The sequence below is a fragment of the Olea europaea genome, chromosome 20 (genome assembly GCF_002742605.1).
Source record: "Olea europaea var. sylvestris chromosome 20, O_europaea_v1, whole genome shotgun sequence".
Taxonomy (NCBI): domain Eukaryota; kingdom Viridiplantae; phylum Streptophyta; class Magnoliopsida; order Lamiales; family Oleaceae; genus Olea; species Olea europaea.
In genome coordinates, this window is record NC_036256.1 from 15,255,149 (window position 1) to 15,279,639 (window position 24,491).

General features: G+C 30.5%; 2 protein-coding genes across 2 annotated transcripts; both read right to left on the reverse strand.

Annotated features, from left to right (window-relative positions):
• Positions 1-12,471: 12,471 nt before the first annotated feature.
• LOC111369780 (chaperone protein dnaJ 20, chloroplastic-like) lies at positions 12,472-13,519 on the reverse strand. The gene is made up of 2 exons (XM_022991418.1): positions 12,959-13,519; positions 12,472-12,855 (listed from the first exon to the last, which is right to left on the reverse strand). Exons 1-2 carry the CDS (start codon positions 13,436-13,438, stop codon positions 12,718-12,720), a joined length of 618 nt encoding a protein of 205 aa, XP_022847186.1. The 5' UTR covers positions 13,439-13,519; the 3' UTR covers positions 12,472-12,717.
• Positions 13,520-22,406: 8,887 nt separating this feature from the next.
• Positions 22,407-23,214, reverse strand: LOC111369781 (chaperone protein dnaJ 20, chloroplastic-like). Its single transcript, XM_022991419.1, has one exon. The coding sequence runs from the start codon at positions 23,106-23,108 to the stop codon at positions 22,548-22,550; it is 561 nt and encodes a 186-aa protein (XP_022847187.1). The 5' UTR covers positions 23,109-23,214; the 3' UTR covers positions 22,407-22,547.
• Positions 23,215-24,491: the final 1,277 nt, after the last annotated feature.

Sequence of the window (24,491 nt, forward strand, 5' to 3'; positions counted from 1 at the left end):
TCCAACTCTTGCCTCGACTTTGTCACCATCATTATACTTATTTCGGCGTCACTATTCACAAAAATCATCCAACAAAGTGGTTATTGTGCGAATACCAGTGAATGGCAGAGCGTTGTAAATATATAATAATTATCGATGACTCTTTAATCTTATCAAAATATTTAAATAGGTTTTATTTACTCTAGAAGAGTGCATTTTCTTCTTATTATATACTTGAATTTTGACTCTTTTAATTCTATTGTCTTGATATATTATTCTCTCATTTTATAATAATTTTTCCAATTTTAATATTTCAACGATGTTTTCTTTGCCAAGTCTAATATTCTGGCTAATTTTTCTTTTAATTTATTAAAAATCGATGTGAAACTATCCTTTGACACAATCTACCAGCAGAAGTTCGCAAGTTATTGCGTCAGCCCGAGGGTTTATCCAATGTGCACCCGAAAGGTAGAGGTTGTGGGTTTTCCCGTCATAAAAATAAATAAGTAAAATCAATAGAGTAATTGTAGAACAAGGTTGAAGTGCCTTTGTACATTGATAACAATGGCAATGACATCCAAACAACAATTGGAAGTATCTTTGTACAATTTCTTTAGTTAATGTGATTTATAAGACAATAACATATCCAAAGTGTAACTTACTCAGTTTCTAGTTTAGGTTCAAAGAGTACAATTCACAAATTTGTAGTGGAAACTAGTGATTCAATCGAACGAGGTCTTGAAAATTCAACATGTTAGTTGAAAGCATCTTTCAATTTCTTTAATGATTACGATTTATATGACAACTACATATCCATAGTATATCGTGGTTAATTTTATTTTGGGTCCAAAGAGTACAATTCACGAATTTATAGTGGAAACCAGTGATTCGATAAATGAGACGCTGAGAATTCTACACATCAATTGAAAGCATCTTTGCACAATTTCTATAGTGAATGCAGTACATATCCACAATATATTGTACTCAGTTTTTTGTTGTGTGTCCAGAGAGTACAATTTGCAATGGGTAGTGGAAAACAGTGACTCAATCAAATAAGGTCTTGAGAATGGATTAAACCATTTGTACGTGGGCTTCTGCTTGGATTTAGTGCCAAGGAGTCAAGTCTAAAAATTGTATTGGGTGTTGAAAAAAAAGAAAAAGAAGAAGATGAAAATAGACCAATTGTATTGTGCCACATACCCCTTATAGATGGCTTGGATGTCATTTCCCTGTACACCAAGCAAGATCCTTTGAAATTCAGTATGTCAATTGAAAGCATTTTTTCTGATGTTATATTAAAATATGTCAACTTTCTATGATAGTTATAACCTAGTTTGTCATGTAAAGAATATTTCTACAAGTAAATTACATTTAGAGTCCGTTTGATGCACATTTTTGTTGATGAAAATACATTTTAAATATCATATCGCGGGTCCCCCATTAGAGTGTAGAAGTCAAAAATTGTGTGCTGATGTGACGGAAAAATGCATTTTTGACTCCAAAAATGCGTACCAAACAGGGGCTTAACATTATTCAACATTGGCTATTTTGTGCCATATAATGATGATTTTCATGAAGCTGGGTAGATATTCAGCCCCCTTTTGATTTATATTAAAAATTAAATTTTGAGTAGACTTTAACAAAAGTTGATGAAATATTTGATTGAAATATTGATAAAAGTTGTGAATCCTAAAAAAATGCATGATTGAAAATGAATTTGAGAAAAAAAATTAATTTTAAGAAATGGAGCCAAACACGGACTTAAATATTATCAAACATTTTAAAGATATTTTAAACGTAAAATATTTCACAAACAGCCACGGAATTCTTCCTTATATCCCATAACTAGGGTTGGACAAAACTCCCAAATTGAACAGGACCAAACCGAATCGGACCCTATCCGAATTGGATCGAGTGGTTCTTTTGAAGTTAAATATCTAAATATGTATCTAAATCGAGAATCAACGAGTTCGGTTCGGTTCGGTTCTCAGTTTTAAACTAAGAACCAATTAAGAATTGAATCTTCATAATTTTTTAAATTTATTTATTTTAAATAAGCCAAATTTTATTTTTTCTAAATAAATTTGCTAACTAATTAATTTAGCTCAAACCCAAGATATCATTTTTCCTATGGGGAAAATTTATGACTAAGAGGTTAAGTATTTCCAATTTTAAAAATTAGATATTTATTAAAATTTATTTATGATTTTATTAATTATTTATATATTTAATTGATTAAATATATTAATATTACAGATCTATACAATTTAGTTACAAATTAACAATTTAGTTAATCATATATTATTTTTCAATCATAAATCAGAATTTTTATATGCCACAAATTATTTTATTGCACAATTCAAAAAAAAATTATAGGTGACAATTTGTTTTTCGGTCACAAATAAAAAATTTATAAATCAAAATTTATTTATTAGTCACAAATTACAAATATTATAAGTTACAACTTATTATACAGAACAAATTTCAAACTAGCGGTCATAAATCAACAATTTTTTAGGTCACGTATTATTTCTTAATTACAATTTATCTTTTTCATTGGTCATAGATTAACTAATTTAATGGTCACGATCAACCAAATAATTTGTGACCACCACCGACACTTGTAATCACCATCTCACCATTGTCTCCAGCAACACCACCAGCATTGTCGTCGCTAGACCCACCACCACCTCTCGACAGCAACACCACCTCAAACAAATCAACCCGTCGCAGAAAATATCTCCAAATCGCCACCCAAGACCACCACTCATCACCACAATTTTAGGTTGCACATTATTTATTGGAAAATGCTGAAGTGATAAAAGAATCTTGACGAATTCTTTGGCAAAAGGCAGTGTAGTGGGATGTGATTGGATGAAAAGCCAACTGTGTTTTAAATAGACCAAAAGATAAAATGGCGTGTCGCATTATATCAATCATAATGTCATGTATTATGTCACTATAGCATGATTCTTATTTATTGGTCACAAATTAACTAAATACTTGGTCACAAACACCCCACCCTATCCCATTGCCACCCACGACCACCACACATCACCACCACGACCTTGATCACGACAAACACCAACACGCACCAAAACAACATACAACACCAACCACAACCACCACATAACACAACAATGCAAAAAACACAACACCACAAACCACAGCAACTACCAACCAACCACACCGCACCGCACTACAACCACTAACCACACCGCACTGTAACTACCAACCATACTACATAGCAATCGTAAAACCACCGCTACCAACCACACCACTTCAAACCACCGCAACAACCAACCAATCATAACGCAACCACCAACCATACCGTAACGCAACCATTGTCATCTGAACTCGTTGGATCTAAGTAGAGCCACCGTTGTTGCGTCGTATTACTAGAGATGACACTATCACTCTCAGAGCTTCGAACACGAGGATGACGCAGTTGAACTCAAATCGTGTTGTGGCCAATGCCTTCAGATCAACGTCGCTCTCAGATCGATGGGCAACACATTTGGTGGGCATGGTGGGGGTGTAGTGGCTGTGGGCAGCATGGTATGGCAACGTAATGCCTATGGAGGTTTTGGAGGGGAAAGGTAGAGAGAGATGAGTGAAGAAGAGAGAACAGAGGGTGGCACGGTAGAGAGAGAATTAGGGTTTGTAATGAAATATGGTAGATTAATTAATTTTTATGAATATTAATTGATTAAAAAATCCGATTTTTGAAATAGCTAACCTAACATATGATTTATGAAATGGGACCTCTAAATGTCTTAGTTCCGGTAATTTCCACTTTCCCTATATATATATATGTATGCATGTATGTATGTATATGTTAAATGTCTATTAAGAATTAAAACAATTGTTGATATGATTGAGTCTTGAAAAATGGGGGAAATACATGAAAATGACCCAAATAGAAAGACCATTTTTCCAAAATAGCCTTTGGCTAATTTTGATACACAAAATACCCCTTTATAATATTACATAATAAGTTGATGAAATATAGAAATCTTTCAATTTAGTTCTTAAAAAATAAAATACTGCATGAATTTTAAGATTACCAATTTATTTGATTTATTTGATTTATGTTCGCACTAAGTAGCACCCTCATTTATTGGTATCAGAGACATAGAGATCATGGAAATTAAAATAAGAAAAATAGATAATTATTGGTGTTTAGAAGAAGAAAAATGTAGTTATATATTTTTAAAACCTATTCATAATAAATTAAAAATAATAAATTTGACAATAATTAAAGAACTTCCTAAAGAAATAAAGGAACAAATATTAGAAAAATTAATAATAGAAAGAATAAAAGATATTTATACATATGAAAAAATTATTAATATATATGAAGATGAAGAAAATAATTTATATTATAAAAAAAATAAGAGTACAATTGATAATACTCATCAAAAATTAAATAAATTACTTTTAAAAATGGATAAAATACAAGAAGAAATAGGAAATATAATGTTAATACCAGAAGGAATGAGAATACCAAATAATAGACAATTAACAAAACTAAAATGTGAAAGACTAAGACTTGAGAGCAAATATTTTACTATAGTTAAAGAAGAATTAGTAGATCCAGAAATAGTTGAGAGAAGATTTAGAAAAATAATAGATAAGAAAGAAGATAAAAGATGAAAATTAACTTATGAGTTAGAAATAAGAAAAAATTAAGATGTCAATAAGTGAATATATGGAAGAATTAAAATCATTAATAAAAATGTTAATAAATAATGTACAAGAATTGAGAAATGAAGTAAAAGAAACAAAAAATGATATAAATATATTAAAAATTGAGATTAGAGAATTAAAAGAAAATAATAAGAATAAAGATAAGAAAATAGATAAAAAAAAAACTTATAGAAAAAGAAATGACTCGAATGGGAAAGAAACATATAGAAAAAGAAAATATAGTAATAGAGATAGGGAGCATGGATGATGAATTTAGAAAAAATATATTACCAAAGATATTAGAAGAAGAAGAAGAAGAAAGGGTGCGTTTGATTACAAGTAGGAAAATTACATGGAAAGAAAATGAATTCCAGGGAATTGAATTACCTAGAAATTGTTTTCATGGAAATTGTAAATTATTGTGTTTGATTGTATAAATTTTTCACGTGGAAAATGTTGAAATAAAAGTATTTTTTGATGTTCGTTTGACTTTGTTTTACGTGAAAATTGTCAATTTCAGGAATATCCTCTTTTACAATTATTCCTAAAATTTGTTCCCATTTCCAACAATTAAAAAAAAATAAAAAAAGCAAAAAAAATAAAATAAAAAAAAGGTGGAAAACCAAAAACCACCTATCCCCTAGGAAAAAAAAGGTGGAAAATCACGCTTTAAGGTGTTGTACCTAGAAATTCATGGAAAATCAATTCCCTGGAAAATTTTGTCAATCAAACAGGCCAAAAGTGGAAGTTGGAATTCGAATTCCAAGTTCCATGGAAAATTTCGTGCAATCAAACGGGGCTTTAAAGAAAAATCACTAGGAAAATTAAAAATAGAAGAGAAAGAAGATAAAAACGAATGAAGAGTTATATTTGCTAATAGAAAATTTTGATCAATTAAGCCTAACTGATATAGGTGAATACCAAGTTTTAATGAATACTGGAGAAGGACATAATCCAACGGGAACCTTTAAACAAGAATTACATGATACAGATGAAAGTTATGCACCCATATATAATAAACCATATAGACAATTTTATGATAAAGTAAGAGATAGATAACCACCTAAAGGAAATAAATATAAAAATAGGTTTGAATTAAATGATAATTATGATAAACTAATTAATCATGGAGGAACAAAACTAGATCTAAATTGTAAAATAGATACTAAAAAAGCCTTATTAACTTGGGCAGATTCGATGATATTATTCTTTTTATATAATAAAGATGACACATGGGAAAGTACTGAAAAAAGAGTAGATTTCTTAATAGCATCCTTTGAAGGATATGTTAGAAATTGATGGGAATGAATAAGTAATGATACAAAAATATTAATAAAAATATATGCACAAACAGAAATAATAAAATCAGATAGACAAGGTATAAAAAAATTAGTAGAATATGTTTCAGATGAATTTTTAGGAGAAAATTGGATAACAAATGTTGAAAAAGAATCAATATGAGAAAAAGATAATACTATAATAAAATTAATAAACTTAATAATATGTGATATGTGTAAAATTAAGGAATATACTTGTGAATTTAAAAATTATTATTATGTTCAATTTTATAGTAACGAAAATCAAGAAGTATACCAAGACATGTATTATAATAAGTTACCAGGTTCATGGGGAATATATTTTAAAATAAAATTTGAAAAATATGTTAGAGATAATACTGGATTACCTAGAACTTTAGGTTCAAAAATAAAACTTTTATTTGAAAGATTTGCATATATATGTTAACAAAGACAATTAATGAAAAAATCAAGAAAATTAACTAAAATATGTTGTGAAGATATGAAAACCCCTGTGCAGTGGGGATTTAATCCTGAAAGAATAGTTAATAAAAGAAAGTTTAAAAATAAAAAGTTTAAAAAATTTAGAAATTTTAATAAAAAATATATAAAACCTAGAAGAAGGTAATTATAAAAGAAAAAATAACCAATATAATCAACAGAAAAATAAGAAAAAGTAAAAGCCAATGTAAATGTTGGAATTGTGGATAAATATGTCATATAAGCCTTGATTGTGATTAAAAGAAAGTTAGAATATTACAAAAAGAATATTTAGAAATAAAAGAGGAATTAAGTGAAATATCAGATATTGAAAAATACTATGATCAAGAAGTATATATAAGTGAAACAGAAGAGGATGAATCAGGATTTGAATAAAGAGATTGAAGAAATAGAAAGTAATAATATAAATATATAAGAATATGAAGGAATAGAAGGATATGGATTAAAAGTTACTTTTGATAATAACAAATTTAGAAAATTATAAAAATTATCTTTATATTTAAAAATAGGAAAATAGGAAGTCTTTGATAGAATTTGGAAAAGAGAAAGAATAGCAATAAATGAATATCATAAAATAGAAAAAATCATAGATGTAAGAATTACTTATGGACAACATAAATTAAATCTTTTAACAAAAAATACAGTTAATGAACTATTAACAAAAATTAGTAAAAAACAAAGTGAAAAAATCCAATATGTTTATTCAGCAGGAATACAAATAATGTTTAAATCACTATTTAGAGAAGGGATAGATTCACCCTTAACCATAACTCTACATGATAGAAGAATAATAAACTTAAAAGATAGTCATTTAGGAACAATAGAAGGAAATTTAGCATATCAAAAAATTATGTTTACATGTTATTCAAAATATTGTGTATCATTAAAACTTAGAAATTTTAATGAAGTTTTAGGACTACATTTCAAGCTTTATAGAGATGATATTATGTAACGAGGTGATCAAATTATGACAGCAGAATATAGAGCTTCATACACATTTACCAATTCTAATTATGGAAATATTTATTCCAATAAACCATATATTGAAGTTCATAAAGAATGTAAAGATATTAGTAAAATAATATAACCAAATAAGCAAATAAATTTAATTCTAAAAGAATATGAATTTAGTATAGTAAAAAATAAACCTGAAATAACAGAATTAAATAAAGAAGAATGTTCTAATAACATAACATTTAAGGATAGAAAATTAATTAAAAGATCAAAAAGTTTTAAAATACCTAATAAAAATCAGTTAGAAGAAATCGACAAAATAAAAGAAGTAAAATTATATAGGAATGCTGGAAACATGAAAATAGAAGGATAATATTATAATGGAAGAGAAAACATAAATGGACCAAATATATTAATTGATACAGGAGCTAGTGAATGTCATATAGCTTCAATCAGAAACAAAGGATTAATAACTCATAAAACTGAACCATATAAGTATGTAAATTTTGATGAACAAGTCCATACAACAGATTTAGAAGTTAAGGTACTAATAAAAATAGGAGGGATAGATCGTTTAGTATCATGTTACATAGATAAAAGTATGGATAGAAATCCCCATATACTTTTAGGAATGCGTTTTCTAAATGGATTAGAAGATTATAGTATAAAAAGAGAAGGATTATATATTGTTCATAATGGACAAACTATATTATGTAAAAAGAATTAAATGAATAATCAGATAATTTTTTCATTAGCTGTGTATTTACAAATTACTATTGTAGAAACGAATATAACAACTTGTACTTTAATAGATACTGGAAGTGAATAACAATATTTAAATTTTTTTAATAAAATCATGGAATAATAATAGTAATATAAAAATAACTGGTGTTACAAGAGAAAGTACTCAAACAATTAATAGTGCTGATAAAGTTAATATAATTCTTGGAAGTAAACAAGTAACAATAAATAAAGTTTATAAATATGATAAATTAGAATGTGATATATTATTAGGAAATGATTTCATACAACAATTTCAATATTATAAACAAAATAATTATATGATAATGTTACAAACACCTTGTGGATACTTATTAAAAATTTCAAGAGAATTTAAACCTTATAAAGTTCAGCCAGCCCAGCGTGGTGATAAATGGGAGAAAAAATCAATTCTTAATAATGAAATAAAAAATAAAATATTATATAAAAATGTTCTAAAAACAGGAATAGAAATGAATATAGAAAAAATAATTGAACAATTAAAAAAAGTTTATAGAGAAAATCCATTATTATTTTGGAAACCATGTCACCCAAAAGCTAAAATAGAATTAACAGAAAATGTTATAATAAGAGTAAGACCAATGATGTATACAATAGAAGATACACAAGAATTTAAAAATTAGGTAAAAGAATTGTTAGAACAAAAACTTATTAGACCTAGTAATGGACCTCATAGTAGTCCAGCCTTTATGGTTATGAAACATTCTGAACAAGTTAGAGGAGAAGCTAGAATGATTATAAATTGTAAAGAATTAAACAAATATACTAAATTTGATTGTTACTTTCTACCAAATAAATAAGTACTAATAAATCTTGTAAGAGGAAAACAATATTATTCTAAATTTGATTGTAAATCAGGATTCTGACAAGTAAAAATGGAAGAAGATAGTATACAATATACTGCATTTAGCACACCTCAAGGAAAATATGAATGGTTAGTTATGCCAATTGATTTGAAAAATGCACCACAAATATACCAAAGAAAGATGGATAATATATTTAAAATGTTTAATGAATTTCTAATAGTTTATATTGGTGATATATTAATATGTTCTAATAGTAAAGAAGAGCATAGAAATCATTTAATCCAATTTATTAATGAATGTAAAAAAGAAGGAATTGTACTATCTAAAAAGAAATTTATAATAGAAAAACAAGAGATAGACTTTTTTGGATTATCAATAGATAAAAGATGAATAAAATTACAGACTCATATATCCAAAAAGATAGAAAGTTTTCCAGATAAATTAGAATCTAAAGAACAAATTCAAAATTTTTTTAGGATGTTTAAACTATGAAGAAGGATTTATTGAAAATCTTTCAAAGAAAAGACATAAAATCCAAATTTTACTTAGAAAAATAAATACTAAGGGGATGGAATGAAGAGCATACAGAAATAGTTAAATCATTAAAATAAGAATGTAAAAATTTACCAAAATTGAGGTTACCAGATGAAAAAGATAATTTGATTGTTAATACTGATGCCTCAGATAAATATTAGGCTGCAATATTAAAAGCAGATCTAAATGAAATTTGTAGATATTTAAGTTGAACCTTTAACCAAGTAGAAATAAATTATACTACTCATAAAAAAGAATTACTAGCAATTATTAGAGAAATAAAAAAGTTCTCATTGTTTTTATTATCCAAAAAATTTATTGTTGAAACTGATAATTCTCAAGTTGCAGATTAGTCAGAAATAAATTACCATCAGAACCTCAATACAGAAGGCTCCATAGATGGCAAACTTATTTAGCATTTTATAATTTTGATATAGTTCATATTAAAGGAATTAATAATTTTCTTGCAGATTTTCTAAGCAGAAATATAGAATCTGCTGATGGATAAAACTAAGGCCATGGAGTTATATCAATCCATTCTACACATACAAAGAAAGGATAAATTTTTTTAAAGAAGAATCTGAAGATATATAAGTTCTGGAGCAATCCAGATCTCAGAGATGTTCAACTCAAATATGAAAATATTGTTGAATATCACTACTGAACATCATAAATATGCCATTGAACTCAAAAATCAAGTTTATGCTATTGTAGCACAACTAAAAAATATACTGTTTGAAACAGATATACCAAAGAGCTCAGAAATGAGTTTTCCAAATCAATACCAAATAGGGACAGCAGGAAGCAATAGTGGACCCAGACGTGACAACATACCAACTGATAATAAAGGATATTCCATTTCTGTATCATCAACCAAGAAAGTTATGATACGTGGAGATAAAAGAAATACCAAAACAATCAGTATCATAGACCAATAAGATAAAATCCCTTTAGATCCAAATGAAGAAAAATATGCCAAAATAGTCAAAATCGCTTATGAAATAAAAATAAGTGATTCATATTTTATTTCTCCAGGAAATAATATTTATCCCAGAATAACAGTCATGGAAGGAGGTGACCCTTTATTTATAAAAATCATGACAGACTATGGATTCATGGATTTGATTTATCCAGGAAAAGATTTTATTGAAATTTCAAAATTTGATGACATATTCATTAAAGAAGTATCCAGATTTGTCAAGAGAAGGAAGATATTTTTAAAGTTCTATTCAATCAGTCCAGAATATGATGGAGTTGTTTACTATCCAGTTGAATACATAATCTCAATTGGATATGTTGCAGCCAATTTCCAAATTGATGTTACAGAGAATAATAGAAAAGTCCCAACAATGACAAAATCATGGATCAGACATAGAAGAGCACTTGGAATTAAAGTCATACACAACATTGCCAAAAATTTGCGTGCTTATGCCAATATGAAAATTGGATGCTAGTATCTAATGGAGGATATGCAAAATCAGGAATTTTAAAGGACTATATTACAAGGTTTGATATACATCAATTTCCAGGATATCCTACCACTATAAAAGAATCCTGCCAGTTAAGGGAGTGCCCCAACTGCATGTGAAGAAATGAAAAAGAAGACAAAGTACCTTTTGACAAAGGTGTATGAAGGACAATAATACTACATGTAACGACATTGACTATGAAAAGCAATAATAGAAAAAAATGCTTTTTGGATAAGAAACCAACATGTGAAGATGTAGGCCCAAGGAAGAAAATAGAAGGCAAGAGTATCTTTGCTGATGTAATAAATGATGTAATAGAGTCTCAAAAACTTGTATAAATAGAGACATTACTATAGAAGAATATCATCCTATCCTATCTTGAATTCTTGAGTTGTAAGTAATAGCCTATTCTCAGTTTGAAAAATCAGTTTTTCTGGAAATCCCTTTGTATCAAATATAAGTCTTGTATCAATCCTAATAGAAATAAAATTCTAATATTTTGATATCAATATGAGTTTCTAAATTCTTTTTCCATAGATTCTTGAAAGATCTAATAGAAAGTTTCCTTCTTATTTTAGCAAAAATGGAGTTTTCTTTAACAGAAGTCTAGAATTTTATTCTTTAGAAATTGATACAGTGAGAGCAAGTAGTTGAAATAGTAACAATTCCGTGAAGGCAGGAGACCTTTGAAGGAAGCAGTTTACAAATTCAGAGTTCGAAGGTCACTTGGTTCTAAGAATGCAAGTCTAGATCAAATCTAAGGTAAAATTATTAAACTTTTGCTAAAATTAGAATGAATCTTTTAAAGGTCTTAAAAGAATCGCAGGGATAATTGCATGATGATTATTTTGATAAATGCCAGGATATACAGTTGAAGGATTAGATAATTTATTAGAAAGAATGTTAGAAGAAATAAAGAGTATTATATCTCAATTAAAAAATACAAATTTACCATTTGAAGAATATGGTATTTTATTAAGAAAATATGATATATATGTTATGAATTATTCTTATTTTTTAGATCATAGAATGATTTTATACTCAAATATTCAAAATAGAGTAAACAGAAGATAAAATGCTCAAAAGATTAGGATATATGTTTCAATATAAAAAGAATCATTTCATTAAGAGTAATATAGACATTTCCATAAAAAGGAATAGTGACAGGCCAAATAGAAAAATCTCTCTTGAAAAATGATTATATCTGAAAATTCGATTAAAACAAAATATATTTTGAAAATCATACTTCTACAGATTATCCACATGATCAAACTCAACTCGATTGGCTGGTTTGGATCAAAATTGTTGAGGACTTGATTAACGACCCATGATTAGGTAAGGGCAAACAATAAACTTGATTTTTCCAGACTTAGATGATAGTTATTTGCAAGAGGAACAACGAGTGAAGTTCATGTATATGATCGAGCATAATTGCATATTTCATCCCATCAAATAAATAAGAAGATCCCTTGTAATACCTAACAAATATGGTGTTAAAGACGACACTTTATTCTTATTAATTAGAATGCATTGCATGCATGGAATAGTAAAATATAATTAATATTAAGAAGAAAATAGGAACATATATGATATATTGGTATATACATCAGAAACATTCTGTGGCTGGCTAATGTTTTTTTTTTTTTTAACTTAAACATATATATGTTTTTAAACAAAAATAAATAAATCAGCAAATTAATTATTTAATTCCTACTCTGAATGATTTAATCTTCGGCTGCGCATTCGAGCTCCCCAAGACATGCTTCCTCCTGAATACTTTTTCCTTTGCTTCAATTCATTTAGTTGTGATTGCCACCTCATTTTCCACTCCCTTCTCTCGTCCCATCTCTGTTTTTCAATTTAAAAAAAAGAAAAGAAATAATTCTATATTCATAACTTGTCAAATGAATTATAAAAAATCATCAAATAATAATGTGCTTAGGAGATTTACCTGGTGATAGTCATACCCTCTTCCAGAAGAAAAATTGAAGCCCGATCCGTTAGCTAAATCTTGATCGTACAAAGCTCTGGTGAGTGGATCAGAAAGGGTTTCATAAGCCTCCTTAACCAGTAAAAATCTCCTGGTGTTTTCATCGACACGGTCTGGTGGAGACACATCAGGATGATATTTTCTTGCCATTTGTTTATAAGCTTTCTTTATATCAGATATAGTTCCACTCTCTTTAATTCCCAATACATCATAGAAACTGTCTGTTCTTTGCGTTGGAGAGTAAAATGCCTTAAAACTTGCCCGGCTGGCTGGGTTTCTCTGAATCCCAGATGGAGATTTGAATTGAATCCTGGAATTTGTCAACTTGGAAATAAGGGAAATAGTTGAAACACTTTCATTGAGGTAATTTTTGGTGGGTTTGTTGGGTTTTGAGCAGAAATGAAAGCGAGTTCCGGAACCTGAAACCACTGCACAACTCATTCTTCTGGTTTTTTGGTTTATCTCTTGTTTAGTTTTGAGTCTGAAAATTTTCTTGTTCTCTGACTCTGATTGTCTCTCTTTGTGTGCATATATATAGATGAGTGCGAAAGAACTTGACGTGATTCAATTGTATATGAGTTGGTAAGAGGTTTCCATGATATACTTTTCTTTCGCATGTCGGTACGATTTCCTAGCGATGGCCGTGGGTTGTGATTTGGGTACAAACTTGTCTTATTGAGAAAATTTTAAATATATACAAAAACCATTTCCTTCCCCATTTCTACATTTCTTTACGAACCAGAAAATATCGTGTTTACAAATAAAGCGGACCAAAACCTCCGTACCAAACGAAGAACAAAAGATCACATGTTAAATGTCTACTGCATTTTTGTTATGCAGAACTTGAACACAAGACTCACATTCTATCGACATACGTACTCGTAGATAAGAGCAGTACGCGCCAATTTTAACATGGACCACTTCCTGGACAACGCATACCACTGTCGGATTAAGAATTCAACGAATTTGATTTTGGTTGATTTATTGTTCTTCTGTTAAAGAAAATGATCACATTATAATCTTAGGTGTAATGAAGCAATCACTACCGTAGACCATGATCTCGTTAATGGTGCTGGCAATGAAGCAATCAATTACTAACATTGATCAAACCAATAATCCTAATGCTAATATATTGCTGGTGAGATCTTTATCAAATCTGTTTAGTTAACAAAAAATTGACAGATTTAATTCGCCTTTTTAATTCCCAAATGAATAAAATACAGCTTCCAATGCTAATTATTCTACAGAGAATTTGAAGCTTATTAAGCTCAAACGAGCCAATATGATCCGATTAAGACTAAAACGAGCCAGCACAAGAATTTCAAGATTAGTTTGTTCAACCATCTTGTGGGACATTTTAAAAGATAAATTCCACATTGACTAATTATCGAAATATAGACCAATATATAAGAGTTTGGGCTACTCCCATTTTTACCTTTGAAAAGTAGCCTAAATTCTTATATGTTAGTGATAAGTGTATTTTTGCACACTTATTTAATACCTAAATAAACTAATTAGTGATTAAATTGAGCAAATCTCTATTCAAAATTGTGTATTTATGGTTTTTGTAGGTCATAACCCTGAAAAGAAATAGAAAAAGGCAAAAGAAAGTGAAAAGTACAAAATTGTGAATTTGGAGACCAAAATGCACAATTGCTAAAAGTTGAGGGACTTTCGTTACAATTCATGGATCCGAGGACCAAATTGTGCTGAATTTAAGTTGAGGAACTTGATTTGCAAATATTGGAGGACTTGAGCCGCAAAATGAAAACCAATTGATTGTTGTTTTAATAGAGAGCAGGTACTTACACCCCACACGGTCGCGTTCGAGCCGTCCCGGTAGCGGCCGCAAAACAGCGTGGACAGCACGCTGCAGCAGAGGACGGAATGGGCAGAATGCAGGCTGCCTAAAATTGTGCAGTTTTCTAGGACATTGATGAGGTTTTTCTAAATCCCGACCCAGCCATTTTGGAGGAAAAATACATGAACCTGCAGCGGGATATTTTGGGATGCAAGTAGGCAACTTGCACAACTTGTCCACTTGTGCCACTTGCAAGATATTATCAAAGATACAAGCTAAGCGCGAGTTGGCGAAGATATTATCAAAGGAGCAAGCTAAGCACGAGTTGGCAAGAATAATATCTACTATGCAAGCTAAGATCGAGTTGGCGACAACTTGCAAGGAAAGTTGTAAGCTTACCCACTTGACGACAACTAAGCACGAGTTGTGAACAACTAAGCGTAGGTTGTAAAGTAAGGCCACTTGATCTTAAGGAGGTTTAAGTTTTGCCTATAAATAGAGATGAAAGTCTCATTTTAAATCATGTAGAGTTGAGTGAATTTATTCCTTAGAGAGATTGTAAGGTTTTCCCTTTCATTTATACAAAGAAAGTTTCCCGACCTTACTTGTTTTTCATACATCCCTTACTTCAAAATTCTCTTCTCAACGTGGGTATAATTTAGTCTCCTTGGTTAAATTATTTGTGAGCGTAAAAATGCTGACTTAACGTTTTCTCGTGAGGTGCGGGAATTGTCAAGCGTTAAGGCTGCACGGTTCTAGTTGTTCGGGCGTAACGAAACTAGGTCCGTGACAAGGTGCTACCTTACAATGTCTAGGTGCAACTCTAAAAAGCTAAGGACAATTTTACAATGGATAATCTATACATGGATTATGAAGATATGCTTGGAGGATATCTCAGTTTTAAAAATTGTTACAAAATGCATTGTACTGGGCCATGCTTGTTTTCGTACAATAGTTTACATGCATCGAAACTTCTTAGGTTTAGAAAATACTGAAGTGTCGAAAACAAGTAATTGACAAAAATGATGAAGAGTACATGTTCGCGGGAGATTTTGTACCTTACAATTGGGATGAGGACATCAAACTTGTGGGAGATGGTCCTCTCCTATTGAACGAGAAGATATTTGCAAAGTATTTCAAAAAACTTGTCAAGTTGAATGAAAGCGATATGCTTATGGGAGATTACATGTACTAAGAAGGATTTCAATAGTGGGGTTACAATCAAACCGACTTCTCATTGCTCGTGGATCTAGATTGTGGAACGATAATTCAACCCAAAGATATATTGACTATGGACGATGGGATTAAAGAGAATGACGAATTGATCACAACGGAATCAAATGAAGATGTGGTAATAAATGAGGTTGAAATCGACTTACATTTTTTCGACTTTATTGATTGTTTGAAATTTGATTTTGTGATTACGTCCGATGTAAAGGTAGAAGTCTACATTGCTGAAATTGAATCGGATGAAATAGAAAAGTCTTATTACATTGAAAATGGTAAGGCAAATGTTTGAAGACTAAATGAAGAGTAAATCAAAGTAAAACGATATTCCACATTGACTAATTATCGAAATATAGAGCAATATATAAGAGTTTTGGCTACTCCCTTTTTACCTTCTAAATGTTGTCTAAATTCATATATGTTGGTGGCAAGTATGTTTTTGCAAACTTATTTAATACATAAATAAACTAATTAGTGATTAAGTTGAGCAAATTTTTTTTCATAATTACGTATTTATGGTTTTTGTAGGTCATAACCCCGAAATGAAATAGAAAAAGGCAAAAGAAAGTGATAAGTACAAAATCGTGAATTTGGAGACCAAAATGCACCATTGCTGAAAGTTGAGGGACTTCAGTTGCAATTCATGGATCTGAGGGCCAAATTGTACTGAATTAAAGTTGAAGAACTTGATGTGCAAATATTGGAGGACTTGAGCCGCAAAATGAAAATAATTGATTGTTGTTTTTAATAGAGGGTTGGCGCTACCTTACAGCGTCTAGGTGCCACTTTAAAAAGCCTAGAACCATTTTAAAATCGATAATCTTTCCATGGATTATGAAAATATGTTTAGAGGATATCCAAGTTGTAAAAATTGTTACACGATGCATTGTACTGAGCCATACTTGCTCTCGTACACTAGTTTACACGCGTCGAAACTTCTTAGGTTTAGAAAATGCTTAAGTGTAGAAAACAAGCAATTGACAAAAATGATAAAGAGTACATGTTCGTTGGAGATTGTGTAACTTACCATTGGAATGAGGACATTAATTTGTAAGAGATGATCTTCCCCTATTGAACGAAAAGGTACTTACAAAGTATTTCAAAAAACTTGTCAAGTTGGATGAAAGCAATATGCTTATGGGAGATTACATGTGCTAAGAAGGATTTCAACAAGGGGGTTACAATCAAATCAGCTTCTCATTGCCCGTGGATCTAGATTGTTGACCGATAATTCAACACAAAGATATATTGACTATGGAAGATGGGATTAAAGAGAACGACGAATTGATCACACCGGAATCAAATGAAGATGTGGTAATAAATGAGGTTGAAATCGACTTAAATTTTTTCGACCTTATTGATTGTTTGAAATTTGATTTTGTGATTAAGTCCGATGTATAGGTTGAAGTCTACATTATTGAAATTGGATCGGATGAAATAGAAAAGTTCTATTACATTGAAAATGGTAAGCTAGAGGTTGAAAACTAAATGAACAGTAGATGAAAGCCAAACGAAGAAAAATGGACAAGACATCCAATGTTTTCTTTAGATGCCCATGAGTCAATTGCCAAAATCGAGTAAAAGACTATGGAAAAGCGCTTATTGGGAGCAACCTAATTTTCTAACTTTTAAGCTTTTATTTACTTTTATGCATTTTCATATTTTTATTTGATTAGCTATCGTTTTTTGTAGGTAATTTTTTGAAGTATTATATATCCATGGTTCTTTACAAGTATGGAGGTCAATTGTTGTACAAGAAGGTCACTGCCAAGTTTATAAAAAACATCACAGGTCCAAATCAAGCATTGGTACCCTTCACAAATGTCTAACCGAGGAAGTTTCATTATTCCCTCATCTTTTATCATTTGTCCCCACATTGAGGATAATGTGTGATTTAAGTTGGAGGGTGAGTGTGCTTACTTTGATTTGATTGTGTTGACATATTATATAGCCTTGCCGGTTTAGCATGATTTGATGTTTTTTGATTCATGATAAATAACCAAATATGCTGTGTGCCTTAAATTTTTCAAAAAATTTGCTTGTCAATGTGAGATCCCATGTTACTTTAAGCACGATAGTCATCATTAATTATTATTTACATGTGAGATTTTTTTATTGACTGACAAAATTTTGAATTGGAAAGAACAATGTTGTGAGCTATGCATAAATTTTTGGCACTCCTATATTCACTTCTTTTTCACTTAAGTTTGGGAGTGGTCGAGCTACAGAAGGATATTATATAGAAGTGTGTTGATTCCACACATGTGAAAATATTTGTGTGGAGTATCTTTTGCAAGTATAAGCTAGATAATGACTATATACTAGAGATCCAAGCCCCATGTAGTTTTGTTGTGCTTAAAAGAATGATGTTAAACTTGTTGAATCTTGGGCCTCACTTTGTAGTCTTTTTTTACTTGAATTATTAAGTTTGTTGGGGCATCTCGAAACCTGCCACTCTTTGGCCTAAATAGTTGGGGAGTTATTGATCTAAAGCTCGCTACAATGGTCAAAAAGAAAGTTTCATGAAGTGAGGTAAAATATGATATCTAATTGTAAAAGAAAAAAATTGTTATGGTTCAATCGTATTTGATATTTGGGTTTAGATAACTCACTTATTAATGGAGAATCATCACATTTCTAGCTATTGAGATTGTCGGTTCGACCCAACCGAATTAGAGCGCTAAAAGAAAATAGTAACTAAGAGCAACCTTAGATTTACAACTAGGGAAAGAAAAAGAAACATAAATCTTGGGGTGAGAATCTCATGAGTGGAAAAGGAAATATATGACCACAAAGGGTTTGGTTGGACCCAATTTGAAATTTTTTTCCGTCTTAACAACTTTTTTCCTAATTTAGATGATGATGTAAAGTGACTATTCATCTACACACCGATCAAATATTGGATAAGGTTAAATTATTTTTGCTAGCATTATTTGTAGCATATTTGTGAATTAGTTATATGATTTTACACTTTTAGATAAGTTTGATAAGCTATCTATTGTGTTGATCTCTATCTCATTTTGTATGATTGTGATAATTGATAATCTTGCTTGAGACGAGCAAGAGCTTAAGTTTGGAGATGTTGATAAGTGTGTTTTTGCACATTTATGTAATTCGTAAATAAACTTAAATATTGATTAAGAGAGTGATTTTCTACTCATAATTATGTAATAATTGTTTTTGTAGATAAAAATAATCTAAGAAAATAGAACAAGGCAAAAAGAAGTGAAAAGGGATCAAAAGCATACAAAATTGTGAAGTTGATTACCAAAAGTGCATAAGTTAAAAAGTTCAAGGACCTGGGATTGCAATTGTTGGAGGGCATGATTGATATAAAAGTCAAAATTTGAGGACCAAATTGTATAAGATCAAAGTTGAGGGACTTGACGTGTAATTATTTGGAGAACTTAGCCGCAAAAATGGAACCAATCTATGATTTTTGATAGCAAGGCACCATCTCATAGCACCTAGGGATAAATATAACAAACGCTTTGTCATTTTTTGTAGGGCTATCCTCAAACCTGTTCAAGAACGGCATATAAACAATAAAATCGCATCAATGATAAACTAAAAAATAAACTGCATATATGGATTAAACAACAGTAGATGATCCATTGAAAAAGTAAAACGCAAGAACGCCAAATCGAAGTGGGTTAAGTGGTAAGTTTGTTTGGACTAATGTGCATCAATTGTTGTCTAGAGGAAGAAGTTACAAGTGGAACCGAAATCAGATCTCTAAAAAATACCAATTCTAGTAGCAGATCAAAAGATCTCATAAAAACTAACCCAAAAAATATAAGTCTTATCAGACAGCATACCAATAGAGCAAAGAACCAATTTCAACAGCCAACAATGACTTCGGATAATCCCTATATCAGAAATATTACAAATCTATACAAGATCAACAACACACTATGACCAAAAACTCAAGAGATCGCCCAAAAGAAAGGAAGAGAAGCTAGAGAAAATATGAAAATCAGAATTGAATCGAATAATCTTCTCAAATCAAAAACCAAGATAAATCCCAACCATTTGATATAATCAACGACTCAAAAGAGTGGAGAGAAAGCACAATCCGATCACTTTCAAATCAGCCAGTAGCCACAATACACGTGGATTTGTAAACTTAAAGAGTTATTATATTTTTGGAAACATGTCTATAACTTTCAATCTTCACCTTTGTTCCAAAAATTGTAAACATTTCCCTACAATATGCAAAAGAGCGCATTCAAAACTTACCCAATCATCATTGCCAAATTACCCAATATTAATATGGAGCAATTATAAACAAACTCTAAACATATCAACATAAAGTACTTTAGTACTCATCTTAAATGATTTTTATCAGTATGAATTTTTTTCTAAATTAATTTCATCTGAAGCAATTTTCTCTCGTATAAAATGATACTTAACTTCAACGTGTTTAGATTTTTTAAACATGATTCTTATTTAATAAAAGTGCATTTTGACTATCAGTAAACACAACATCAGTATCATGTAAAAAATTCAACTCTGCAAGAATACCTTTCAACCATATACATTTCTTTATGGCTTCAGTAATAACAACATATTCAGCTTCAGTAATGGATAATATTACTATTAAACGTCATTTAGATTTTCAGGTTATGCAATTATCACCAAGTGTGAAAGAATATGCAGTAGTAGATTTATTTTTGGGAAAATTGCATCGTCGGTCCCAAATCTTTCATTTCGTTACGGATTACACCCAAACCTTTAATTTTTGTGATCGGAGTCCCAAGCATTTATATGTAATTGCAGCGTTGGTCCATTTCACGTATTCCATCCAAATTGTCGTCAGTCAACAAGAAAATCTGCATTTTGACTCCAATGGAACATACTTCATGGATAAAATTGTCAAAAGAAAATCTTGCAGTCATAACCACAGCCTTCGCAGCAAAAGAAAAGGGTTTCTACATCAACTAACAAACCTGCTGGAAAGAAGAAGTTCAAGGGAAAGGCACAAATTGATGAAAGTGAAGTGAAATAGTACCAACACTGATAAATTTATTGTTTGTTTTTGGAGAGTGGTTGAAAAAACTAATGTAATTAGTCAATGTGGATTTTGTTTAGTGTTTGATACCGTATGATGTAATGTGTTTTGTTTTTGGGAAATGGCTGAAAATGTTTTTTTGTTGCCAATGACAATGGTTTCTGGATATATACTGCAGTGTTGATACCTTGTTGATTGCTTGTATTCTATTCTTTTTGGTCATCACAGCTACATTCAGAAGTGAACAATTGGTACCTCTGTTGCATTTTTGGACAAACATTTGGGACCTATGTTGAGTAATTCTATATAGGTTTGGTACATATGCTAACGGAGTTACAAAATGTTTGGGACCAATACTATGCCAAGTACAGAAGGTTTGGTACCTGTACTGCACCATCAACAAATGTTTTGGGATTTTTACTGCATTTATAATTAATTCGAACCAAGCATACCATTGGCGAAGCAAATTATTAAGTTAACCACGTTCTTGATATTGGGCTCCCAACCATCAAAATAGCAAATCCAAAACACTAAATTTATCGATGTGAGTATTATTTCACTTCACTTTCATCAATTTGTGCCTTCCCCTTGGACTTTTTCTTTGCAGTAGGTTTGTTAGTCAATGTAGACGCCATTTTCTTTAGTTGCGAAGGCTGTGGTTGTGACTGGAAGATTTGCTTTTGACAATTTTACCCATGAAGTAACGTTCTATTGGAGTCAAAATGCAGATTTTCCTGTTGACTAACGGCAATTTGGACTGAATGCGTGAAATGGACCAACGCTGCAATTACATATAAAGGTTTGGGACTCCAATCGCAAAAATTAAAGGTTTGGGTGTGATCTACAGCGAAATGAAAGGTTTAGGACCGGATCTGCAATTTTTCCTTTATTTTTTATTTTTTAACTTTATCAATGGTAAAATCCACATCCACATAACCTTTTAAGATCAAACAGTTTTGTAAAAATATATAACAATTTCCAATTATATATATATTCTTTAAATCATATAATTTTGGTGAGCCAAATTTAGAATAATAATAAAAAAAAGTAATACAAAATGGAAATTTATCCACTTCTAGACAAATGCATAAAGGAAATGGATTGAATTTGCTGACACAGCTTTGTCCTGGTACCTCCTTCAATGTGTATGTTATTCTGACATCAAAACCAAATAAATGACATATACATCATTCGTACTATTTATGATGTAAGCAGTGACGCCATATATTATAGTAAGTAAAAATAATAATTTATGTGGTTTCAACAAAATTGGTATAATTATATTAAGAATTTAAATGATTGTCGATATGATTCGAGTCTCGAGAATGGTACGTCTAAGTCTTCTATCTAATTTACCAACAAAAATTCAATTGGAACAGAATACGATAGACTAGAATCACTAGATTGTAAAGATCATACCATTTTATCGAAATTTACAAATTTTAAGTATGAAATAAAGTAAATAGAAATATACACTGGAGCTAATTAATTAAGTCCAAGTGCAAAAGATTTCATCTTCGGCTGCGCATTCGAGCTCCCCAAGACATTCTTCCTCCTGAATTCCTTTGTCTATGCTTCAATTCATTCAATTGAGATTGCCACCTCATTTTCCACTCACCGTCCGATCTCTGTTTGAAACCCAATCCGTGAGCTAAATCATGATCATACAAAGCTCTAGTGTTTGGATCAGAAAGGGTTTCGTAAGCCTCTTTAACCAATATAAATCTCCTGGTGTTCTCATCAACACGGTCTGGTGGCGATACATCAGGATGATATTTTCTTGCCATTTGTTTATAAGCTTTCTTTATATCAGAAATGGTCCCACTCTCTTCAATTCCCAACACATCATACAAATTACTGTCTGTGGCTTGTGTTGGGGCATAAAATGCCTTAAAACTTGCCCTGGAATGGTTTCTTGGAGTCATCCCAGATGGGTTTTTTAATTGTATTCTGGAATTTGTCAGCTTTGAACGGAAGGAAATGCTTGAAAAACTTTCAGTAATGGATTTTTTTGTGGGTTTTGAGAGGAAATGAAAGTAAGTTTCGGTACCTGAAACCACTGCACAACTCATTCTTCTGGTTACTGTGTTTTCAGATTTGAGTATGAAATTTTTCTTCTTCTCTGATTCCTTATCTTTGAAAGTGGGTTTCTTCTCTTTGTGCCAGTGTGTGTATCAGTATACGCATATATAGAGGAGCTCAGCGCGGAAGAACTTGACGCGGTATTGTACTAGATGAGTTTGCAATACTGGTCCCGTGTTTGACTTTTCTTTTTCATGTTTGATACCGACACAGATCTTTTATTTGTGCTATTGGATAAAATTTAACCATTCATTTTTAAAATTTTATTTTTAATCGTATATTTAATGTGATTTACAATTTTTATTACTTTTTTAACTACACAATTCATTATTTTTATCAAAATATACTAAAAATTTATTTTTTATTCAAATCAAATAGGAGCTTAGTCCTCCTTCGATCTTTATTCTTTAAAATTTTTGTACACAAAGCTCATTTTTATGTATACATTCTAACAATCAAATAAGTTTGTATATAGATTCATAGCTTATTCCTATTTTTTAATCACATATTTTAGAAAATCGTTTTTTACAAATTTTATTTTTAAAAAATGGGTTGGAACAAGGCTTAATTTTAATTTTATTGCGCAGTTCTTGTTTTAAGTTATTCAAGAGTCATCGTTTGACAATCATTATTTGAATTTTTTTCTACATTTTTAATTATTTATTGACACGATAAAATATTTGCACCCAAATATATATATATATATTTTTATTTATTTATATTTTTTAATCACTTAGATTTTGTTCAACTGCTTATGATTATAGTGCACCACTTGTTGCTTGATAATTTGTGTGTATTAATTCAATGAATGATTGAAATTGACTTTACGTTTCTTTCATTTAGTATTTTAGTGGGCATAACTACTTGCAACGGTCCATTTGACATGTGAACGCCACGCAAGTCGGCAGTCGGCTCTGTCTAGAAGAAAAATTCAGACAGGCAATGGACAAGATTTGACATTTTTTTTTTTTTTTAAATTGAGATTCTACCGACTTTTGATTAAATTTACAATAAAAGTAAAAATTATTCTGTCTGAAAATGGAAAATACAATGTGAACAATGGCGGACCAGCACCTGACTAGGTGGTACAATCGCGCGTGCTGTCTCGGCCAAAATTTACAAGTTTGGCGGCGAGCAGCTACACAATTCTATTCGCTGAATAGAGTCAGAAGAGATTGGGGAAGATGAAGTAAGGACATTTGGACTTTTTTTTTTTTTTTTTTTTAAAATCTGAATAGGCCTTTTTTTTAGGAATGCTATAAGTACAGTTTTTTTTAACAGAATTGATATAAAAGACAGATGTCTTCCCTGTAAGCAAAAACAGGCAAATCGAAAAATCGAACCAAAATCGTATTTTAGAAACCATCGGTTTG